Source organism: Dasypus novemcinctus, chromosome 4 (genome assembly GCF_030445035.2).
Source record: "Dasypus novemcinctus isolate mDasNov1 chromosome 4, mDasNov1.1.hap2, whole genome shotgun sequence".
Taxonomy (NCBI): domain Eukaryota; kingdom Metazoa; phylum Chordata; class Mammalia; order Cingulata; family Dasypodidae; genus Dasypus; species Dasypus novemcinctus.
The window spans coordinates 135,149,309-135,172,898 of record NC_080676.1 but is presented as its reverse complement, the minus strand read 5'-3'; the positions used below and the strand labels follow the sequence as shown (position 1 = coordinate 135,172,898).

Genomic DNA, 23,590 nt, shown 5'->3' with positions numbered 1-23,590 from the left:
GCTATATCATTACAGAAGTTTCTGATCATTTATTTCTCATTAAGTGAATTAATTTTTCAGACAACAGCATGTGTTCCCTCCCTAAGGGTGTTTGCAATTAACACATAAGGTAATACAGGATAATAGCTTGACCAAATTAACAATGTTCTAATTGGTTAATTTCAGGCAAGAGTCTCACTTTCAGAGGACATGTATTTGGACAGACATGGTTTCTCCCTAGGGAGCTGCTGTAAGGCAGGCAGTAACAAATGGCCGTTGGCTGTATTCTTCCCATCTTTCTTCCCTTCCTCTTCTTTTACTTTTTCTTCTTTCTGATTCTGTGACTTTTTTCCTACAAAGCTTTCTTCTCCAGCTTTATTTTCTGATAATTAAAGGGGATGAATTAAGGGGAAAAGGGACATCAAGAGAACAAACAGATGGCAAGAATGGGTACATATGTGTTGCAGTAGTTAGATGTGGCTCAATTCACTGATGATTTCTTAAAAATAACATAATAGGACCCACTTTTTCAGAGTTAACTGACCAATGTTTACAAATATTTACATCTTTGTATTGCTACTTTATTGTGAAATCTTGGGCAAGTCACTGTATTCTCTTTGAAATTCAATTTGCTGATATGCGAAAGGGAGAAAATAATACCTATTTAGAATAGTTTCTGGCATGAAGTAGATGGAATGAGTGAATGGATGACTGCACAATAGTACTGAAAATATCAAAGGAGATATGGTATACAAAGTGCCCAGTAGAACAATTAGCCCATAGTAGGTATTTAGTTTGTGTTTTCCCTTAACTACAGAGGAGAGGAAATAGGAAAGTCAAGCTAAAATACTCATTGTCCTTGAGACTCTAATATTCTCTATCTGACTAAGACTTATCTTACAATTCTGTTTCTGTCTTCCAGACCAGCATCTTTACATAGTCTCCTACACCAGCACCCTAGATGGACTATGGCTACTACCATCTGGCCCTAAATGATCCTGTTATACTCATAGATTTTACCTCTCCCCTGCTCCCATCTAAATTATCTGGCTAATGTATCTTATCTTCAGGCGTTTTATGCTCTTATAAGGCAGATAGCTATCTAAAATGCTAATATTGTTGTAACAAAAGTTCTAGGTAAAGTTTGTCCTCCCTTGCCCAATAATGTGTATATGACAGAGGGCAATATAGACTATGAATTTGAGCACAATACAGTATAATATTTGAGTAAGCAGAGTATAATAGAGTATGCTTTGGAGTGCCACTCCAAAGAAAGAGAGATAAAGACCCTGACAATGATGTATAGTTCAGAGAGAGGACACTAGTGAAAATTTAAACCAGTGTGAACCCATAATAAAGGAGCTGTGTTCAGTAGGAGGAACTTCCCAAAACATAATCCATCAATGTTTTACCATGCAATAACTGGTCAACCCACATTTGGAGAGGGTTAATGTTTACTCTCTGGAAGAATTAAGTCAGAGAAGGTTTGGCTGGAATCATTTCATACATCTCTCTGATTTACAGGTTTCTCTTAATGCCTTTAAAAATCAGTTCCTGAGTGATATAGCATTGGATGATATTAGCCTAACATATGGGATTTGCAATATGAGTCTTTATCCAGAACCAACTTTGGTCCCAACTCCTCCACCAGAACTTCCTAGTAAGTAGCCTGCAAATATTTTCCTTTATTAAGTCATTAACATTTTCAGATACATCTTGCTTTCACTTTTTTTTTCTTATTATCTCAAAATAATAATTTTTCTTTCACTGAAAAACAGACTTTAAAGAATAAGTAAAATGGAGGCTAGCAAAAAAGTTATACATAAACTGACAATGAAAATCACTCAGCGTTTTGTTCCACATCATATTTACAATACTTTAGAGCCCTTTTCCTTTTGAAAATAAAGAAGATGCTGATTACCATTATGTTTTCACTGCAATATAATCCCATGCTGCATTAACCAGTCTTTTGGGAAGAAACTTTGAGGTTTTCATAGCTTTTTTAAAGAATGATTTTATGATCTCAAGAGGAATTTGGTGAAGCATAAAACCCTCCAAGTCTCTTTTCAGAATAATTTAATAATAATAATTGAGTCAGGTGTTTATAAATACAGGCCTAAATCAAGCAAAAATATTTTTTCCTGAATGGTGCCTATTTAAATCTTTACAATACCCTCCCATCACTAGGTCATGTCATTAGTGTATTGCAGCTGAATACACTAGGATTTTTCATATTCTATGTATTCTTTTCACTCAGAGAACAAAATGGAACATGTGTCGACTTATGCTCTCAACTTAAATTGGAGATATGACATTTCAGACGGAAAAGGAATATTATTATTCACCTTATTCATGTCAAAGGAGACAAACAATCCTTACCATACTATGGTATGGGATTTGGAAGACAAAAAAAAAAATCCACTATAATGTTAAATAATATCTGTTGAAGAAAATGGGGTACTTACTGATTGACTATAGACAAAGAGAGATTTATTGAGAAGTTCTCTCAACAGAAGGAGTCTGAAGAACAGACTTCAGTCCACTCCTGGAAGGGGGGGACTTGAATTTATACAGAACTTCCTTAGGTGGGGAAATGATAGCTGGTGGGAGGGGTTGAGGGTCTGAGTGACGTGCAGGGGCCAATGGGAAGCCCTTAGAGGTGGAACTTTTCCTGAAGTAACTAGAAGATAGTTGGTTAGGGAGTTATGGTTTCTTGGAATGCTGCAGGAGCAGATGTTTCTTTGTTTTGTAGGGATTTTATCTCTCTCTGATATGTAGGTAGGGAAGGTTTCCATTTCCCTTTACTCCTGTCTCTGTGGTTTCTTTATTTAACCTGTGGGGAAGTGCCATGCCCTTGGACACGTAGGCTTATGGGGGATGGGGTTAGCCTTTCCCCAGTGAATATCAGGGAAAACTAAGCTACAGTTTGTTAATTATTGCAAACCTCTAACAATGTCAAACATCCAATGGCCCCTTGATTGGGAGGTTCACTGCCTTGTAGTTGTGAGGCAAAAATATCTTTTTTCTTTGGAGTGTGGCGGGAAGCTCGTCTAACTCTGTATGTTTGCTTGTGTCAAACCTCATGGATGCTTTTGTTCTGTTATGATTCTGAGGCCAAAAAAGCATTTTTTTTCTATTTCACATTTCCTTTCAAGCACACTGGAAACACTCCCCATATTCGCAACACCAAATCTTTTCGGTGAGCTTATCCAAATTTGATTTGACTTCCGAAACTATATAGTGTTCCTACTTTTAGTCTAAGTTTTTAAAAAAGCAGATTTTCAGATGAGTAGTTTAACAACTCAAAGGTTTTGAAACAAAATGACTTGTGTTTGAGAACATTGAGCAAGTGAGCTGCCATTAACATGAGGATAGCAATTATACCACTGCACTGGTCCCATGAAACTATGGTGAATATGCACTTATATCCCATTTACCATCCTGTGTAGTAACATGTTTACATGCTTTCGGGGACTATGAATAAATTCCTCAATATTTCAAACATTTATTCAAATTTTATAAATACCTTCTATATGTAAAGTACTGCATAAGAAATGTAATATGTAGAGGTAACCATTGATACATAAATAAATATATATAAGTATTTAAAGCAATTTATAATTATGTACCCTCTAAAACTAAAACGAGAGAGAATAAATGATAGAGGACTCTGAAAATAGATTGTGAGCTGAAGAAAACTTTAAAGAGGCAATAAGATAAAGAATCCTAATCACACTTATAAAACTGAAGTCAAAACAGGAAACTACCATACATTCTCAAGTGATAATATTGACGAAAAATTATGGAAAGCAGTGAATTTCTTGACACCAAAGTGGGTCTAATTTGCCTTGTTTCAGGAGCGTCTGACTGATTCTTAACAAAGTAATCAATTTTGTACGTAATGTAAGCTTCTTTCTCCTTTTCTCTTTCTGTTTGTGTGGTGTGTGTGTGCACCTACCTAAGTTTTTATTTTGGTGCCACAAAAACTGTTTTCAAACAAAATTTTGGCTTTATAAATAAGGCTTAGAAATGATGGTGGGGAATGACAAAAATACGAACATCAATGCAATAATGTGAAGCTTTGTGGAGTTTTTAAAAAATGATTTGCTTAGGCCAGCTCAGTAATAGGTCTGCACGAAGGGAAGGTGAAGCAGAACTGAGGAAATAAAAGGACAGAAAGAAAGATACAAGAGAAGAAACAAAGATGGGACCAGGGGACTTCACAGCTTTTGAAACTGAGAGCCTCAAAACTAGTTTCCACATTTTATTTATTTGAAAGCTAACAAGCAGCTGTTTGCTACAGGAAGCAACGTGCAACATTTTCTAAAATAGCAGGAAGCAACTTGCAACATCTACAATAAGGTAATTTACAATAACAGGAAACAACTTGCAACATCTTCTCCAATAACAGGAGGCAACTTGCAACATCTTTTACAATAACAGGAAGCAACTTGCAACATCTTTTACAATAACAGGAAGCAACAAACCAGTTTCCCACAACGATTGTCTCACTTCATTCTTTGATGTGTGTTACACCCTACTGGCTCAATACATAGGACATTTTTATGCAAAAAAGCACATTTAGCATCATTTCAAAATAATTCCTACAAATACTGAATGTCAGCAATTTATGCTAGAGTAATATTGCAGTCATTTAAAACACTAGCTTTTGTTCCTTAACCTTTGACCATCTATAAGTGGACAAGAAGAAAAACATCATTTCATTGGCTTAATATTTTTAAAATAGTATAATCTCATCATTGGCTAACAGAATATTTGAGATAACTTTGCAAATAACATTATGCATGTAAAACTTTAAATATAGTTTGCCATACTAAAAATTTATCTATGTGACACATCCATTCCTCATATCTACTCCAATCAGAAAAAGAAAAAGATATTTTATTGTCAAGGAGGCTTGGTATCTCTGCATATTTTAACAATTTAGGAATTATCATGGTAGAATAATTCATCTGATTTTGAAATGTAAATTTCAAATTTTTCCCAGAGTATTTTCTTTCCCGTTTCAAATGGTTCACATCAGAGCAATGTTTAGAACAGCCAAAAATATTAATTACCTTCAAAAGAATTCTGAACAATTTCATTCTAATGCCATTTGCAATTTGTTCAGTGAAATTCTCATTTGAGCAGAGCTTTTCTGGTTCCAGATCACTGATTTATTGAAGCAGTGATAAAAGGAAACTACGGCTGACTGGCTAAGAGCCTTTATTTGGCTCTTTATAGAGCATTTAAATAAGAAAATAATCCCAGACAAGTAAATGACTAATAAGACTCAACATCCTCCCTCACTCCTAGCAATCCACATTGCATCTAGTCTTGGAAATGTAAGTTCAGTTTTGATAATTGCAGGAATTCTTTCATTTTGTGGCTTCAGTCCCTTCCTGCCACATCAAGCTTATGATTGTTGCCCTTTAACATTGCAATGGATTAATTTAGAGGTAGGGATTTTACTGAGAACATTTTAAAACAGTAAAAGTTCCATTACACAAATATTATACCAATAAAAAGCACACTTTGGATGATTCATGACAAGAGAGTTACTAGATAGAAAAGGTGTATGCAAAAATAAACCCATGTCACAGGCCTTAAACTTATTTCTGTAGCTATAAAACTAATTAAGAAAAAAGGCAAAATTGTAATTACTACTATTTTAATACTCTTAATTTCCACATATTATTGCTCTCTTTCATGATTAAATATGCCATTTCTAATTTCCAAACACAAAATAAAAATCCATTTGGAAAGTTATTGCAGACATGGCATTATACGTAGCTCTATATAACTTAACCATGGTTTTTCATGTAGGAATGAACTAATAAAATACCATATCTTCCTCTTTTGTAATTGATGACAATATTCCACCAAGACTGCCTGCCAGCTATATCATTAGCATAGCTTGATAGTCAAACTCCTAACAAATTTGTTATTAATGGCACACATTTGCTCCTGTATAAATGTGGTTTTGGCTTTTCCATTTTCTTTTACTCTTTTTGCCCTTAAACATCGTAATAGCCTGTTCATTAGAGTGATCATTGAATAGATTGCTGTTAGTTACAAATAAATTTAGACCACAGGAAATGATAAATTTGAGTTTTATTTTCATAAAATTAAATAAAAATATTTGCATTATGGCAGGTCATTCTAACATAGTAATGGAAATATGAATTTTGATAAAGTGAACACAAATTTGTCTTTTAACATATTCAAACTTGAATTTGAGACATCCTTCTCAAGCTAAAGCTATCATTTCATTCACATGGGTCAAAATTTAAACAGAAAACAAAACACTTTACCATACTCTTTATTCTCAAGTCACAATAGCCCGTTATTACCTGTTTAACCAAAAGTATCTAAATAGAACCCTTTTTTTGTGTGAGTGAAAGCTGGGCTCTCCTCCTTTACATCCCACATTAAATGCCCCCAAATTTACACATATTTCATGGACAACAAATGCTTATACATGCATTAAAAATGGCATGCTTCAAGCAAAGCAATTATTTATGACAACTACTTGCAAAATACTGCATGTTATTTACAAAACCCTATTGACATAATAAGAAATGAATAAGAATATACATCTTTGAGAGAACAACTTTGAGAAAAAGAAAACAGGTGAAAGAGGCTAACAGCTGTTAATGAATAGAACTCCCTGTACCAGAAAGGCTATTTCACTTTTATTCCCTGGTAAGGGATGGTTTATCTAATGAAATAGCGTGACTGTGATTTCCAGAATTACTTTTCATGAGACTTTGGCTCCTTTATTAAGAAGCATGTGTTACATCTGCACTTTAGCATCACCACTATTAAAATAAATTGTGCCATCATATTTAGAATGGCTTAAGGTGCTTTTGCCAGTTCCTTCCAGTCTTTAATATACATAGAGTAACTGACACATCTAATCAGGCCAACAATCAGAGATATTTTACTGGTTGGCTATTTGATATGAAATTATATTTGAAATGCTTTCTAAAAAGCATTTCTGAAGTATTTTAAAGAAATTAACTTTCTAAAACTTCTGTTCAGTGGAGAATTGCCAAGTAAACCACCTGCCTTGACAGGCTTAACAATTATATTTGGCAACAGTTTAGTTCTGGTTGTCTGTTTATTAAAGTTCTACCTATTCTTCTTTATATGTAATATGGAGTTAAATGTTCAGTAATGTTCAATGCATTTTTCAAATGTAGACTATTCATCCTATTAATGGGATGAGATTTTGAAATTTTTCTAGTCCTTGAAAATAAAATGAGAGAAATGGTGGTGAAAGGTGGAATCCACCATGGCCACACTAAATGTGGCTAAATTTGTGAAAAAGGAAGAGTCAGCTTTCTTCAGTGTTTAATCTTCAGTGTTATTTTGCCTCTGAAATTATTACTTTTCCCTTCAGTGATGAATAAAATGCATTTCATGGCAGCAGAAATTGTTAAAATTACATGACATATCTGAGTACATGGGGTGAAGGGGTGGTAACTCCTTTTGAGAAATCTTTGTTAGACCATCAATCATATAATCAAGGAGAACAATAGCCTCAGATGTAGGAGAATGCCATTTTTCAATACTTCCCTCACCTGTTTTCAGTGGCTAACCTGTCCGTATTCCCAATTACCCTTTTTTGTTTTATCCAAAAGTGAATTTCTTACACCCTGTGTACACTGCTTTCTTCCTTCTAGATCAATCCATCATTGAGCTTGTGTCAGTTCTTTAGCCCATGTTCCCTTCTCCACTACTTTGTCACACAACAGAGTCAATGCATGAGGAGTTCCACTTATCAAGACTCAGTCTAAACTCTGCCTATGGCTAGATCAGATCACAGAAATGATTCAGAATATAATCAGCCTATTGGGAGCCAATAACCTATGTTGGGATGTGCTGGAGATTAACTGGGTTGAAGCCTTGACTGACACTAAGTGGATGGATACTATTAGCAAGTAAAAGGATAAATCCAATCCTCAGATGGTCCATGTAAAATTGAAATAATAAAAATATTTACCTAATCCACAAGGACGTTTTGAAAGTCAGCACTATTTTATATATGAGCAAACCAAGTCTCAGCTTTGTTACTTGCTCAGAGTCACAATTTTAATCCACCATCTCCAGCACATCCTTCTTTAAAATCCCATGTTTTCTTGCCAGATGAGCCAACATGCATGGGAACACTTTGCAGACCAAAAGGTTTTGTAAGAGGTTTCATTTTTCTTGCTAAACTCTAAGAGCTCATCTGGGTTCAGACAAGCATGGCCCAGGAGGTCATATGAAGCATATCATGCCCTACTTCCTTACAAAACAATGTAAATTGGCAAAGACATATCCAGCAACTACCTCTCTCTGGCCCATTGTGGACATCACAGAATTTGCATGTAAGAAGCTGGTTACATTCAAATTTGTAAGATATATATGAATTTCAACGGATATGCATAAATAATGCTGATGAGACATAAAAGTGGAATGAAAGAAGAGGTAATGACTGATGCCACTGCCATAGATGGAGAGAAAATTATGCCTCTTACAATTTGATTCTCACTTATAATAATTCTAGTATTGTCTGCTTTTAATATGAGAAAAAATAGATTTACACCAGGTTCATATATTCTTCAAATTATATTACCTTTACTCTTCAGATTTTATCCATATGTGTAGTAATGATATTAAGAGCATGATAGAATTTGGATACTTAAAATAGTTGGTGACTTTTTAGGTTACTTTGGAATTTGCTTCAATAAACAAGAAGACAAATATTAAATGTATTAAGAATTTCTAAAAGTAATCTACCCACTTAATATGTCATACTTGGAGATGGAAGATCTGTGCTCTATTTTTCTAATAAATTTGTGCTGAACTCAGTCTCAGTGTGACTCTTGGACAATGCTGGGACCCAGATCAGTCCAGGGCAATTATTATGCAAGTAGAGTTTAAATTTTTCTCCCTTTCCAGTCAAATGCTCCAATCACAGGTAGGTAAAGTGGCCTCCTCCAAAAAGTATAAAGGGGAAAAGGAAAATTTAACAACAGGGTTAGTATTTACTAGGCTTTCTTATAAAAGAGAGGCAGATACAGGATTTGTTCTATTATAAACATTCATTACTTGTTCTATAGCAGGGAGTCCAGTACCTTATTTCATGAGCTTATTTATAGAAGGTATTTGGGGAAATTTTCCTTGTTCAAATGATTTTGAAAAATATTGCACACTCTACTCCGATGCCTTCTTGAAATTCATACACAAAATAAGAATATTTTTGAGAAATTTTTTAGTTCAGAAATATGTTTACCTACTTTTTTGCTTTATGCAAGTAGAAAAGTTTTCCCTTACGTGAACTTCAAAACTTGTCTGTCATAACTTCTATTCCAAGAAAAATAATTGGAAATTTGCTGGCATATGGTAGAATCTCTCTGAAATAAATATTGGGTTACTAATGATTTTTCACTGCTTTCCTTTTCAGCGGACTGTGGAGGACCTTTCAATCTGTGGGAGCCAAATACAACATTCAGTTCCATGAACTTTCCAAACATCTACCCTAATAAGGCTTTCTGTGAGTCACTTTTTTTCCAAATCATCAGAAACAAATGTTTATATCTCTCATTTTGACACAAATTATAAATTTGTTGAAACGGAGTATACCCAATATGTCTATGAGACTGCTCAATGTTAATAAGGAGAACAACAACATTTTTAGCATCTATTTCATGCTAGGCACTGTGTGAACACACTGCTTCAGTCACTTCTTGCAATATTCTTTGAAGTGGTTGTTAATATTGTAATTCACAAACTAAAAATTTGATTAAAACCAGGAAGTGAGAGCCAGTCTTGTCCAGATAATTTACTCTTTCTATTCATATAATGTCTATAGTGTATATCAATAGGATAAAGTGGGTGGAAAGGACAAAATGTCAAGAACCAATTGTGAAATCTATGCCTTTTGTAGATGTGGGCTAGGGCCAATTATGCAGACAGAGTAATGCAATAAAATTCCCAGTAAACAAGATGAAATCATAAGATCACTGCAAAATTGAAGTCTAGAGGGAATAGTTTGCTATACCTGCACCAAGACTATATCTCTAGGACTATGGTCCTAACTAGAAAAGTTCATTAGAGCTGCATAAAGATTATGTTAAAGATGTAGATTGCCAAGCCCATCCTACCAAGATTCTGCTTCAGTTCATCTATGTTGGGGAAACACTTATTCCTCCAATGGCCACCCATGGTTAAGATCACTCTCCTGAATGGAGAATTCTGTCAGTGAATGAACTGCATCAGTGGCAATGAAAAATGTGTTTTTAGAAAGTGCAATTTTTCTACATCCAAATGATCCAGAGATAGCATCACTTTCATAGGAAAATAGGATCAGTATTATGTAGAAATATGGGATCCAAGAAAATAAGCTACTAGTAATCTAATCTGATCGATATGAAGAAGCAGAGATTATCATTTCTATTGAGCATTTAATATTAATACATCTTTTTAATACATCGTTTGTACAAAGTAATGACCTAGAAAATCCAAAAAGTAGTGGAGATGATAATTTGGGGAAATTTATTAATTTTATTGATTCATTCAACAAATATTTGTTGAACACCCTTTGTTAGGTACTGAAGCAAGCACAGAGGAAATAAACATTGTTCAAACTAGAGGGGGATTCCAATAAGTTGTCAGGCTTTACAAGATGCAGAAAGTATTTCTATAGCATGGGTAAAGTGAGAATACTGTGAAGGGTCATGGAGAGAAATTTAGTGTGCAAAGACACACAAGTACACACCATGACTTTTTCTTGAATCTCTGAGCTAGGGGAAATATTAAGTAATGCTACCAGGTGGAATTGGATATGTGAATGAATTTTGAACCATGTTGAGCATTTTGGAGTTTATTCTGAGAGCCCTGGAAGACTTTGAATGGTTTACAGCAAAAGAGTATACAATCAGGCTTGCATTTTATATGATCTTTCTAGCTATAATCTCAGGGATAGATGATGGGGGGCGGATAGCCATCTGTAACAACAATTAGTAGATGAGAAATGGCAATGGTTTGAACTCCAATGGTGATAATGAAACTGAGAAGTAAATGTGTTTAAAGGATATGGGACATAGTATTGTCAGGCTTGATCATTGAATAGATATGGTGGGAGAAAGGAGATCAAAGAAAATGTTTCTCAAAATGAGATATCAATATATACTATGCATAAATAAATACAAGGAATATTTAAAGTAATACTAAAATTTACTTGTCCCTCAAAAAATGAGGGCTGACAACCTGTAAGATGGCTGTAGAGTAAGCAGCTCAAGAGTCAGCTCCTGCTACAGAGCAGTTAGTAAACACCCAGAGCTATCTGGAGCTAGCTGAAGCACCTATTTGGGGAGTCCAGGAGGCCAGAAGAGTATCCTGCAACATGCTTGAAGGAATGGAAACAGGAGACTACCCACCTGCAGAGAAGATTCAAAGATTAGTAAGTAGAATGTTCCATACCACAGAGGCCAGTGCCCATCCTCCATTGGAGGCACAAATCACCTTGGGCGCTGTTCTGTGGCTGAAATTGAAAGCTCCATTTCCCAAAAAAACAGGGGAGGAAGACACTGTTGGGCACCAACTTTAGCTACTGATGAGTAAATTCAGATGGCAGGAAGGAAGCTGTGTGAACCTGCACCAGCCTCTCCAGGAAATTACTGGCCTAGCCACAGAAGCTGGTGATTATCCTGCTTTGTCAGTGCAAGCCATCCCAGGAGCAATTCTGTGACTGGAATTGGAAACTCCATTTCCCAAAAATGGGAGGAGATGGTTGGCTACTGATTTCGGATACTGATTAGTACATTTGGCTGGCTAAGGTATAACCCTAGGAACAGCGAGAGTGTGAATCTGTCCAAGTTGGAAAGAAGCCAGTGGCTCCTATTTTAACTCTACCCCTGTCAGGAGGAGAAGTTGGCTGACTGAAAATCACAGTGACTATAGGAACTGGTTTCTTTCACCTAGATCAGCCTGCAACCCTAGGCTAGGTTTCAGCCCCAACTCTGGCAGAGAGGAGGCTGGTGGGCCCGGCACCAGCCTATCCAGGTAACTGCAGGTACCTTTGCCTGCACAGACTGAAAATCAGAAGTCTACTGGGGCAACTGCAGTTACCTTGGACCCACACTGCATAGATTGCTGCCCACACCTGCAGGTCCATTCCTGCCCCAGGCAGGAGAGAATGAGGTGTGAAGCTTCATCAGTCTCTCTGGGCAACTACAGCCTAGGCCTGTATGACTTGGATTATTCCACACAGCTGTGACTCTGTCCCTATCCCTGGGAAAGGAGTAAGTTGGAAAAAGCTTCATCAGGCCATGGGGCAATGAGGGCAGCTTGAGCCTCCATAGCTTATAGCACCAACTACATCCTTGGATCCTACTGTACAACCAGCAAGTGAGAAGAGCAGGAAGCCCTAAATTAAAGAGAAAAGCTGCACCCAGAATAATTACTCCAGTAAGCCAGATGCTAAGACCCCAACAAATTACAATCCACACAAAGAAACAGGAAGATATGGCCCAGTAAAAGGAAGAAGATAAGCCTCCAGATGACATAAAGGAATTGAGATAACTAATCATAGATGTTTAAGAAAATCTCCTTAATAAATTCAATGAAATGACTAAGGAGATTGAGGATATTAAGAAGACATTGGGTAAGCACGAAGAAGAATTTGAAAGCATACATAGAAAAATAGCAGATCTTATGAGAATGAAAGGTACAATAAATGAAAATTTAAAAACTTTAGAATCATATAATAGCAGATTTGAGAAGGCAGAGGAAAGGACTGATGAGCTTGAAGGAATGGCCTCTGAAAGTGAACATACAAAAGAACAGATGAAGAAAAGAATGGAAAAAATTGAACAAGGTTTCAGGGAACCAAATGACAGCAGAAGATGTCAAACATATGTATCACAGGTTTCCCAGAAGGAGAAGAGAAGGGAAAAGGACATAGGGAATATTTGAAGAAATAATGGTAGAAAATTTCCCAAACTCATTGAAGGGCATAGATATCCATGTCCAAGAAACACAATGTACTCTCATCAAAAAAATCTAAATAGACCAACTCTGAGACACATACTAATCAGAAAGTCAAATGCCAAAGACAAAGAGAGAATTCTGAGAGCAGCAAGAAAAAAGCAATACATAGCATACAAGGGATACCCAATATGATTAAGTGCTGATTTCTCACCAGTAGTCATGGAGGCAAAAAGCCAGTGGTATGATATATGTAAGATACTACAAGAGACAAGTTTTCAGCCAAGAATCTTATATCCAGCAAGATTGTCTTTCTAAAATGAAGGTGAGATTAGCATATTCACAGATAAACAGAAACTGAGAGAATTCCTAACCAAAAGACTAGATTTTCAGGAAATACTAAAAGGTATGCTAGAGCCTGAAAAGAAAAGATAGGAGAGAAGTGCCTGAAAAATAGTCTAGAAATGAAGATTATATCAATGAAAGTAACTAAAAGTGTCAAAATAGTGGTGAAAATAAAATGACAGATAAAATTCAAATAGTCAGGAATAAACTTTACCAATGATATAAACCACTTGTATTCAGAAAACTGCAACTCAATGTTAAAAGAAATTTTTGAAAGGCCTAAATACCTGGAAGAACATTCCATGCTCATGGATTGGAAGACTAAATATCTTTAAGATGTCAGTTCTACTTAAATTGCTATACAAATTCAATGAAATCCTGATAAAAATTCCACCAGCGTTTTTTTTAATTGAAAACACGATTAGCAAGTTTATTTGGAGGGGTAAGGGGTCCTGAATAGCCAGAAACTTTTAAAAAGGAAAAGCAAACTCTCATCTCCAGACTTTAAATCATATTGCCTAGCTATAGTGGTAAAAACAGCATGGTATTGGAATAAAGGCAGACACATAGACCAATGGAACCAAATCAATCGTTCAAAAACAGACTCTCACATGTACGGTCAAATAATTTTTGACTAGCCTGTCAAACCCACTCAGCTTGGACAGAACAGTCCATTCAACAAATGGTGCTGAAAGAACTGAATATCCATAGCCAAAAAAGGGAAAGAGGACCCCTATCTCACACCTTATGCAAAAATTAACTCAAAATGGATCAAAAAACTAAAAATAAAAACAAGAACCATAAAGCTTCTAGAAGAAATTATTGGAAATTCTCTTCAGGACCTGGTGTTAGGTGGTAGATTCTTAAAGGAAATTGGAGGACTGAGATGGACTAGTGATGTAAATGCATGTAGAAGTTTTAATTAACTTTACTATAAAATGTGGAAATGTAGAGAGTAGATGGTAACAAATAGTGGGTAACAGCTAGTTTATAAATGAGGATGTGCTGAAAATGATAGTCTCAGCATGTAAATGCCAGTTGACAGAAGCCTAGAGAATAATCTAGGAACTGAATAGCACAGTATATCAAGAGGTGGATGAGAAGTGTGGTTGATGGTACATATGCAGAAGTGTCCTCTGTGAGCTAGAGCAACTGTTCATCACTACTGCAGGGTGATAGGAATGTGGAGAAGCATGGGAAAAATACAACTGGAGTGACCTATGGACTGTGGTTAGCAGTAATAATATAATATTCTTGCATCTATGCCAAAGATTTCCTGTGTTGATAATGGGGAAGTATGGAAAATGTATGTCAAATGTTTCCTATGGACATGGTAACAATAAGATGATATTGTCTTATCTGTAACAAATGTTTCATCACAGTGTGGTGTGTCAATAGAAAGTTGTTGTTTGGGAATTCAGAACATGTGCATGATTGTCTTATAAGTTTACAACTTCTGTCATAAAAACATATTTTAAAAAAATAATACAGTGGGTTGGGAGAAAATATACCAAATGTAAGATAAGAACTATAATTGGTAGTTAGGTTTTTACAATATTCTTTCATAATTGGTAACAAATATCTCACAACAATGCAAGGTGTTGGTGGAGGGTTGATGTATGGGACCCCTTTATGATGTTATGCATGTTTTCTTTGTAAGTTTACAACTTTTACTATAAACTTATTGTTTATGTTCATATAGAAATGATATAAAGATAATAATAATGTGAGTTGAGGGAAAAATACTTTGGGTAGTAGTAATATTTTGATAATGCTCTTTAATCACCTGTTAAAAATGTTTAACAACAAGCAAGGTATTGGTGGTAGGGTGAGTTATGAGAGTCCTGTATGATGTTATGTATGTTTGTTTTGTAAGTTCACAACTATTACTATACACTTATTGTTTACGTATGTTTATGTATGAGTGATATACTTCAATAAATTAAATTAACAAAAAAAAAAAAAGAAAGCAGAACCAGTATCCCTACTCTGGGTCTTCTGAGAATGATATTTTGAATCAAGATCTAAGATTGTTCTTAATTCATCACTGCTTAATTTTATTGTGTTACCTTTAACCCTCTTTTCTCCTCTGCTGATACTTATTAAAATTATGTTTTGTATAAACTGCATTTGCAGGAGAAAATGGAAATATTTTCATCAAACTTCTTATATAATATACAATACCAATTTTTTTTATATAGGGGGAAAGCCTATAAAATAACTTGTTATAGTGTTAAAAACAAAATTTCCTTGCCCTACATATTGCATTTTACTCACTTAATTTTCTTCTGTTTAATATGGAAAATAAAATGAATGGATGTTGAATATTAGTATCTTTTGACATTAATAATTATCTGGGCAATGATAAAAGGCTATATTCAAGTTTACATTAAAGTACTCCATTTTACGTAAAATAAAACTAGTTCAATCACAGCAAAGTATTTCAGGTTTAATTGAAAATTTACTAAAAATATTCTTGATTAAACCAATATATTTCCTCACAAAAATAACACTTGGAATGTAGGTTTTTATGAAATGGGAAAAAATCTTGAACATGCCCTAAAATTTTCAAGGGAGTTAAATTCTTAGGAGAATTTTAAAAAAGTATGTTCTAAACTGTATTGTTATTTACTACTTTTAAGGTGTTTGGATTTTAAATGCACAACAGGGAAAGAATATACAGCTTCATTTTCAAGAATTTGACTTAGAAAATATTGCAGATGTAGTTGAAATCAGAGATGGTGAAGGAGATGATTCCTTATTCTTAGGTAAGTTCTGCTCTTTGAGTATTGTGCTGAATGAAAGCTTTTATAGCCCAAGATGTTGGGCTGATGGAGGAAACACTTCTCAATAAATGTAATGACTCTTTCAAAACTAGTAAAATGAAAATATGACAGGAGGGAAAAAATGTTGAGCTTTATGTGCACTTTCACTGTGGGGCCATGTGTGCACTGTTGGCTTAAAATTAGATTCTTCCTGAGCATCTTGGCAAATCAATTTCTACCAGTTTATATTAATTAACTATAATAAGCATTATGCCTTGGAGACTAAGAGTTAATGACATCATTATGCAGTTCCCATTGATTACTATACATATGTTTCCTACAGATACCTATAAAATCTGTTTTTTACTTCATTGTAAACTAACAAAATAAATTATTGGTTTCATGTGCACAATTTTAGAGTGATTTTTTATTTTACACCTCATTATTACTTTGGTTAGCTGTGTCTCTAGGATTAGCTGCCTATACATAGGTATATAGGAATGATTTTAAAATTCCAAAGTTGATTTTCCCTATCATCTACTGATTATTAATTTTTTAAATGAACACAGGACAAAAGTGTATTACTTTAGAGATGGGAATTTTTGTTCCTCAATCTGGAAATACAGGTTAAATATGTTTTTAAAAAACTATCACAGAAATGTAAAATCTAATATATTATTTAACTAGTAACCCATTTTTAAGAAAGCAGTGTCTTTTTTTTAAAATCACACATCAAATTATGACGATGCTTGAAGAGTTATCTGGAATGCATGAAACAATGGGCTCTGTAACAAAGACTGTTTTATCTAAGTATGCTTTGGACTATTAGCAATCATTTCTTATAAAATCTGGCATGTTAGCTATAAAAAGTGCCATCACATTAATGTTGCAAATAATTGATGAAGACTCCAGAAATAACCTCCTTTAGTCAAGGAAGGGGCATCATGGTGATAGAGATGCCATATGCAAGCTATCACCAAAATACAAACTTCCTGGGACAGAATCTTGACAGCCACCTATAGAACAAATAAAGTTAATAGTGGAAATTTTGGGTGGGCTAGGAACAAGAACAAACTGGGGAACTTTGTATTTATATACATATAAAAACACATTTTGGGTTATTTTCCCATTTTCAGTTTCCACTGTCTATGGAATAAAAATTTTAGGGTTCTCATGATCTAAGAAAATTTACTTTTCATCATTTCCCTCTTACTATTTCCATAGAGCATTCAAAAGTTTATAAGAATTCTGTGAGGATTTCCTAATCTGTACTTTTCAGATTTGTAGGCAAGGAGTTCTGTTGAAGCAGGATTGCTTTCAGGTACACTAATATAGAAAACATTTTAAATGAACATATTTTTAATTAACTTAAGCATTTATTGTTTAGTAAAGCATGAGTCACTGTTTATGAAATTCCCAAATCCAGTGGATTAGCAGGAAAAAATTTGAAAACCTTCATTTGGCTTTATATTATCTGTCTCTAATTAATCCATCTCTCGATTAGGCTGATCATTTAACTCACAAAAAAACAATAAATAAATTTGGACAAAAATTTTCTAAGAGTGAATTTAATCTCCATTATTTTATAAAAGTCTTTAAATAAGGCAAGTTTTTATTTCACTGGGATAACATGAACTATGAGTAGTGTTAAGTCAGGAACATTTTGAGAAATTCATAAATTATAGGGTGGTAAGAACCTCAAGTAGTATTGAAAACATCAATAGTGAGGTTGACTTTGTAGAAGCAGTGCCCAAAATGTAAAAGAACACATATATTTATTTACATGCGACTGCTTCTGAGCCATGTTGGATGAAGTCCTACATCAAAAAGTTTGAAATGAGATAAGCGTTATATTTCTGTCTAGATACAAAGGATCATCTCACTGATTGTCTTCTCTTCTTTTGGATCAGCTGTATACACAGGGTCTGGTCCTGTAAAGGATGTGTTCTCTATCACCAACAGAATGACTGTGCTTTTTATCACTGACGAAAAGTTGGCGAAAGTGGGGTTTAAAGCAAACTTTATGACCGGCTATCACTTGGGGACTCCAGGTAAGAACAATTAAGATTACATACTGCATTGTGACTTTTGAGAGAAGCTGTAGAAGTGTATAGGATTTCAAAGCCAATCAACATTTCAGTGTTTGTATTCTAAGATCTTCATTCTTCCTATTCTTAAGGTAAATCTTTTGTTTAAATTGGTATAATCCGATACTTGAGTAGCAGGAATCTACAAAAATACAACACTTCTATTTCTGTGATGTACAGTTGCAAATTTTGCTCACTAAAAAGGGCAATGGTAAAAGTGAAAAGTGGGGTGCTTCTCACTGTAAGGTAGGAGAATTGTCTGTTGTCTTGTTCCATTTCCCCAGACCATTTCTAAAGAGTGACAGGGAGACAGACCTGTGAGCTGTTTGAATGGCAACAACATCCAATTTTAAAATTTAACTTCATTAACTTATTTGAGACATCCAGTGTAAAGCTGTTACCATGAAGGTATTTGATGCTGATGTTTGCTGGCACACACAATCTTCTTGTCCTGCTTTTAATATATTCATAATAAAATCTGTTGGAAAAACAGATTGTTGCCTGCTCCACATTGATGTGTGCATGTGTGTACATATAGGGGCACATATACCCAGATATAACTCTTTATATTCAGTAATCTAGAGAGATGGTTTTATAGATTCCTTCTCTAGTCAGATATCTGTTTTTTCTTATGCTATAGCCCATAACTCAGTGGTTCTCTCTAGGTGCAAATTAGTAAGATAGACAGAATAACTTACTTCCTATGTATATCTTTCTCTTCTGTAACAAATTGTGGCCAGTTTGTCTTTTTGTTGCTTAAATGCCTAAACAAGAGGTAGGTTAAGATGATTCTCATCCGAACTATTATACAACCCCAAATCCAGCTGGGCAATTAGGTTTTATTTATCTCTATTTCTCCACTCATAATTAACCTAGACCTTTGACCATGTGCTAGAAAGGGCTCTATGCTTTCAATTTTACTGCAAATAAGGAAGTTGACCTGTATCTACAGCTTCTGGACCTGAAGATAAGCCACAACATTTGTTATTATCCGACTACTAAGGCAGGAATGAGTGCTAACCCGGCCTTCAGATTTTGTGATTGGTTTTAGAAGCAGCTGCTTGTCATTTACAAGCAGCAACAGGAATCAATGAAAATAACCAATTAGCAAAGTAAACAAGCAAAAAAATTAAGATCTATTAAAAATTGTATGCCAAGCATGAACAGGAATAAAGACCTTAAGACCAATAGAAAATCAGTATTTATCTTAAAATAAATTAACTACATTAAAAAGGAGAATATGTAGAAAATGGCATGAATTTTAAAAACCAAAACAGAAAATATATTGACATGGAAATATTAATTGACTTTATACATACATACACGTGTACATACACATGTATAAGAAGAAACTGACTCAGAAGAGAATTTAACAAATGCAGTGGATAATATTAATCAAGACAATTTGGGGAATGCTATCTTGAATTCAGCCACTATGATTTTGTCTCTTGATGAATTTATTACTGCTGATTTACCATGATAATCATGTTTGCATGCCAGTATTTCATCTACTTTTCAAGGTTCTTTTCTTTCATGGTATACCTATTAATTTAATTTGAAATTGATTTAACACTTGATTTAATTCCTGTTAATATTAGGTTTTCTGACATTATCAATGATACTCTTAAAATGTAGATGGGTGATGGGCATGGATGAGGAAAAATTAGTCATTTTTGGAACTTTTAAGTTAAAGGTCTTTGCAAGTGTGTTGTTTGATCAAAGCTAATTGTGCAAACAAATGACACAATAAATATTTTCATGATAGTAGAGAACACTATGTTGTTTAACTTTTATTTTATACCAAAAATTATGTCTCTAAATTTTTTCTTAATTAAAATACAATTTTTAGAGTAGCTCTTACTGAGCTCCTTTCCCCGCAACAAATGTCCTCACCAGTTGCTACACCAACATAGCATACTCTTGTTACATAACACCCCCCCCTCAAAAAAATAGATCAGATCAAGAATGCAAAGGCAATGGATAAAGAAATGAAAATTGTGAGAGTGTGTGGTAGGAAACAATACAAAGTTATAATGCAAAAATAAAAGGTGTTCCAACAGAAAACTAAAAAGATTAAAACTAACAGTGAAAAGTATAAAGGAAAAATATACATATACTTCCTGGACCTTATTAAAGTGATAATCGTGGAGTCTTAGTGTGTTCTGTGAAAACAAATTAACAAGTAAGGATCTGTATTATAATACTTCCTGTTTAAAGTTTTAAATTTCAAGACAATTTTTCTGCAAAATCCTAAGCCAAATAAATATAATTATTTTAAAAAATCAGGTTAACATTTTATTTCAGAAATTTGATGATGAATACTTAAAAACAGTGGAGTGATATTTTTAAATTGTTGAGAAGAAATTGCTTCAAAAGATATAGACATCAATATTATCCATATTTGAGTGCAATAATAATATTGTGTGCACAAAGTCTCATATAGTACAACAAGCAAATACCTATTTTGGTAGAGAGGAGGGCCTCCCAAATCTTCTCCAAGAATTATATCTTTAAAAAGCACTTTTACATTTTTAAAGACTTAGAGATGAATATTAAAACCAACAGAAGCAACTGAAATTAAAAAAATGGAAAGGTCTAGCTAATAATGTAGTGGATTTATTTGTAAATCCAAACAACTGAAATAATTTTTGGGTATTCCACCATCCTTAAAACTGAAAGCATCTTGAAACAATATTTTCAAACAAAAGCCTTTAAACTCACACACTATATTATTATATAAATGAAAATGGATCAAAGAAGTGGGAAGAAAAAATACGTTGTGAAAAAGAAGACTGCAACAAATTTTTTTCCATCAAAGGTATTACAGTTATTGGTTTTCTTAGTTTGAGCTGCTGTCACAAACAACATACAATGGGCTGCCTTAATAAAAGGAATGTATTGGTCAAAAATTATGAGGATAGAAAAGGTCCAAAATTAAGATATCTGCAAGACTTGCTTTCTCCCTTACTCTGTACATTTTGGTGCTGGTTACTGGCAATCCTTAGTGTTTTTGGTTTTCCCATTATGTGGCAATGTCCACTGTTTTCTGCTCTCTACTAGTCAGGGTTCTCTAGGGAAAGAGAATCAACAGGCGATATCTGTAAATAGTATGAGATTTTATAAAATTTTCTCTCGTGGGGATGCACAAATCCAGATTCTTTAGGCAGGGGCTCCAATGAAGGTCCGATGAAGGTCCTTGATGAGTTCCCAGGACTTGTTGGCTGTCCAAAGACAAGCTGGAAAATTCTCTCTGAATGTGGAAATCACTTCCCCTTTTAAGGCATTCAACTGATTGGATAAAACATCACTCATTGCTGATGGCAGCCCCTGGTTGATTGTAGATATAATCAGCCATCTATACAGTAAACTCACTGATAACTAAAGTCCATAAATACCTTTATTACAATTAGCCCAGTGCTAGCCTGACCAAATAACTGGGGGCAATTACTTGGCCAAGTTGACACATTAACCTAACCATCACATGCTCTTCCATATTTTTGCGCTGACTTACAGTTTCTGGCTCTTTATAATGCCTCCATAATCCAGATTATAACCTACCCTCCTTCAGTTGGTCCACACCTTAACTAAAATAACATCTTTAAGAGGTCTTATTTATGATGGGCTCACACTCACAAGAATAAAATATTTGAACGTTTGAAAAATATTACTAAGAATCTCTCTTCAAGATAAAGGCAAAACCGCATGGTCTATTGCTAATAACGTAATAGGGATACCAGATTGATGGTATAAATTTTGCCCTTTAATTAGATTTCAATTACTATTATTATCTTATTTAAGAAATAAATTATTTTCAGGAACCAATTCCCTTGATTGAAGCTAGAATGGAAGGTCTTCCATGACCATCACTGCTTGGTGGATATGCTGGGAATATGGTTTCACATTCTTCTTTCACATGGGATGGCATTGGGGAATGGAATATGGATTGACTGTGTTGCCATCAGCAAGATCTTTTCCCTGGGACATCTTTACACCTAAAAACTGGAAAGAAATAGCAAAAACAGGGAGTTGTACAGGGAGTATAAGCAAGCTAGTTATGGAAAAAGAGATTGGACACAAATAACTTTATATTGGTGCTCTCATTTGGTAGTCATTTTAGAAAAACTATGAAAGGGAGTATCATAAATTGCTCTCAGCATTTTTGCACTTCACTTATCTTCTGAGCTATTTTAGGAACACTTTCTATGACATTAACTTAAAATATTAAACAATCACATGATATATTTTTGTGCTTCTTCTCTTTGTCCTATTTTCAGCATTTTCATTTACATAAAACTAGAGTTTATGAAATATAGATTTATTAATATCAGTTTCCTATAAATGTTCTCTCAATGCTCTTTTCTGATACTCAGAGCTTAATTTGGAATTCAGTAGTGCTTATCAAGCAACTGTGGAAGTGGCAGCTGGTTACATTTAGGGGATATAAAGTCCTCCCCAAATTGTGTGGCATGTGCCTTAGAGATCAATTCAGTTCCATTTAAAGGCAAGCATATGTTGACTAAATGAGGCAGTGCTACTAGAGACTTCATAAAAGGAGATGGAGAAATTCAAATCATAGCAATATTTCTTTTTTCCTGGTATCATGGGCATAAAACTACCAGAAATAAGACTTCAGAGGCCACAGAGAGTTAAACTGTTCATTTAAAGACTTTCTAACAAAATTAAACTACTATATGTTGTAAAGAATCAGGGTCCAGTTTATGCATATGAGGAAAATTTTGAAAGCACTCATTTCCACCTCTCTTCAGAACTTATAATTTCAATTCAGTTCATTAAAAAAAATAATAATTTTGGCCCACTCAGAATTTTTTTCATTCAATACGTCTAGCTTACAGAAACAAGGTAATTTGTGGGGGATATGTAGGGCATAATCCTGCTGTCAATGGCTCTACCACAGAAATAGTTAAAATTGCTGACACTCATACATGTTTCATTCGAATTTTATTTTATTTTTTAAAGATTTATTTATCTATTTATTTCTCTCCCCTCCCCCCCCACCCTGGTTGTCTGTTCTCTGTGTCCATTTGCTGCGTCTTCTTTGTCCACTTCTGTTGTCAGCAGCATGGGAATCTGTGTTTCTTTTTGCTGCGTCATCTTGTTGTGTCAGCTCTCCGTGTGTGCGGAACCATTCCTGGGCAGGCTGCACTTCCTTTGGCGATGGGCAGCTCTCCTTACTGGGCGCACTCCTTGCGCATGGGGCTCCCCTACGCGGGGACACCCCTTCCTGGCAGGGCACGCCTTGCACGCATCAGCACTGCGCATGGGCCAGCTCCACATGGGTCAAGGAGGCCCGAGGTTTGAACCACAGACCTCTCATGTGGTAGACGGACGCCCTAACCACTGGGCCAAGTCTGCTTCCCTCATTCAAATTTTAATTCAGATAATTTACACTTGTTTACATTCAACTTAAATGTGCTT

The 23,590-nt window shown here is 34.8% G+C and overlaps 1 protein-coding gene across 1 annotated transcript in view; it reads left to right on the top strand.

The window, feature by feature from the left end:
* The window catches only part of TMPRSS15 (transmembrane serine protease 15), a 159,430-nt gene that overhangs the window by 71,902 nt on the left and 63,938 nt on the right, over positions 1-23,590 (top strand). Inside the window, exons 14-17 of the mRNA XM_058296480.1 lie at positions 1,504-1,639; positions 9,434-9,523; positions 15,945-16,070; positions 17,978-18,118. Coding sequence (XP_058152463.1) covers positions 1,504-1,639; positions 9,434-9,523; positions 15,945-16,070; positions 17,978-18,118 — 493 coding nt within the window. The remainder of the gene's footprint in view (positions 1-1,503; positions 1,640-9,433; positions 9,524-15,944; positions 16,071-17,977; positions 18,119-23,590) is intronic.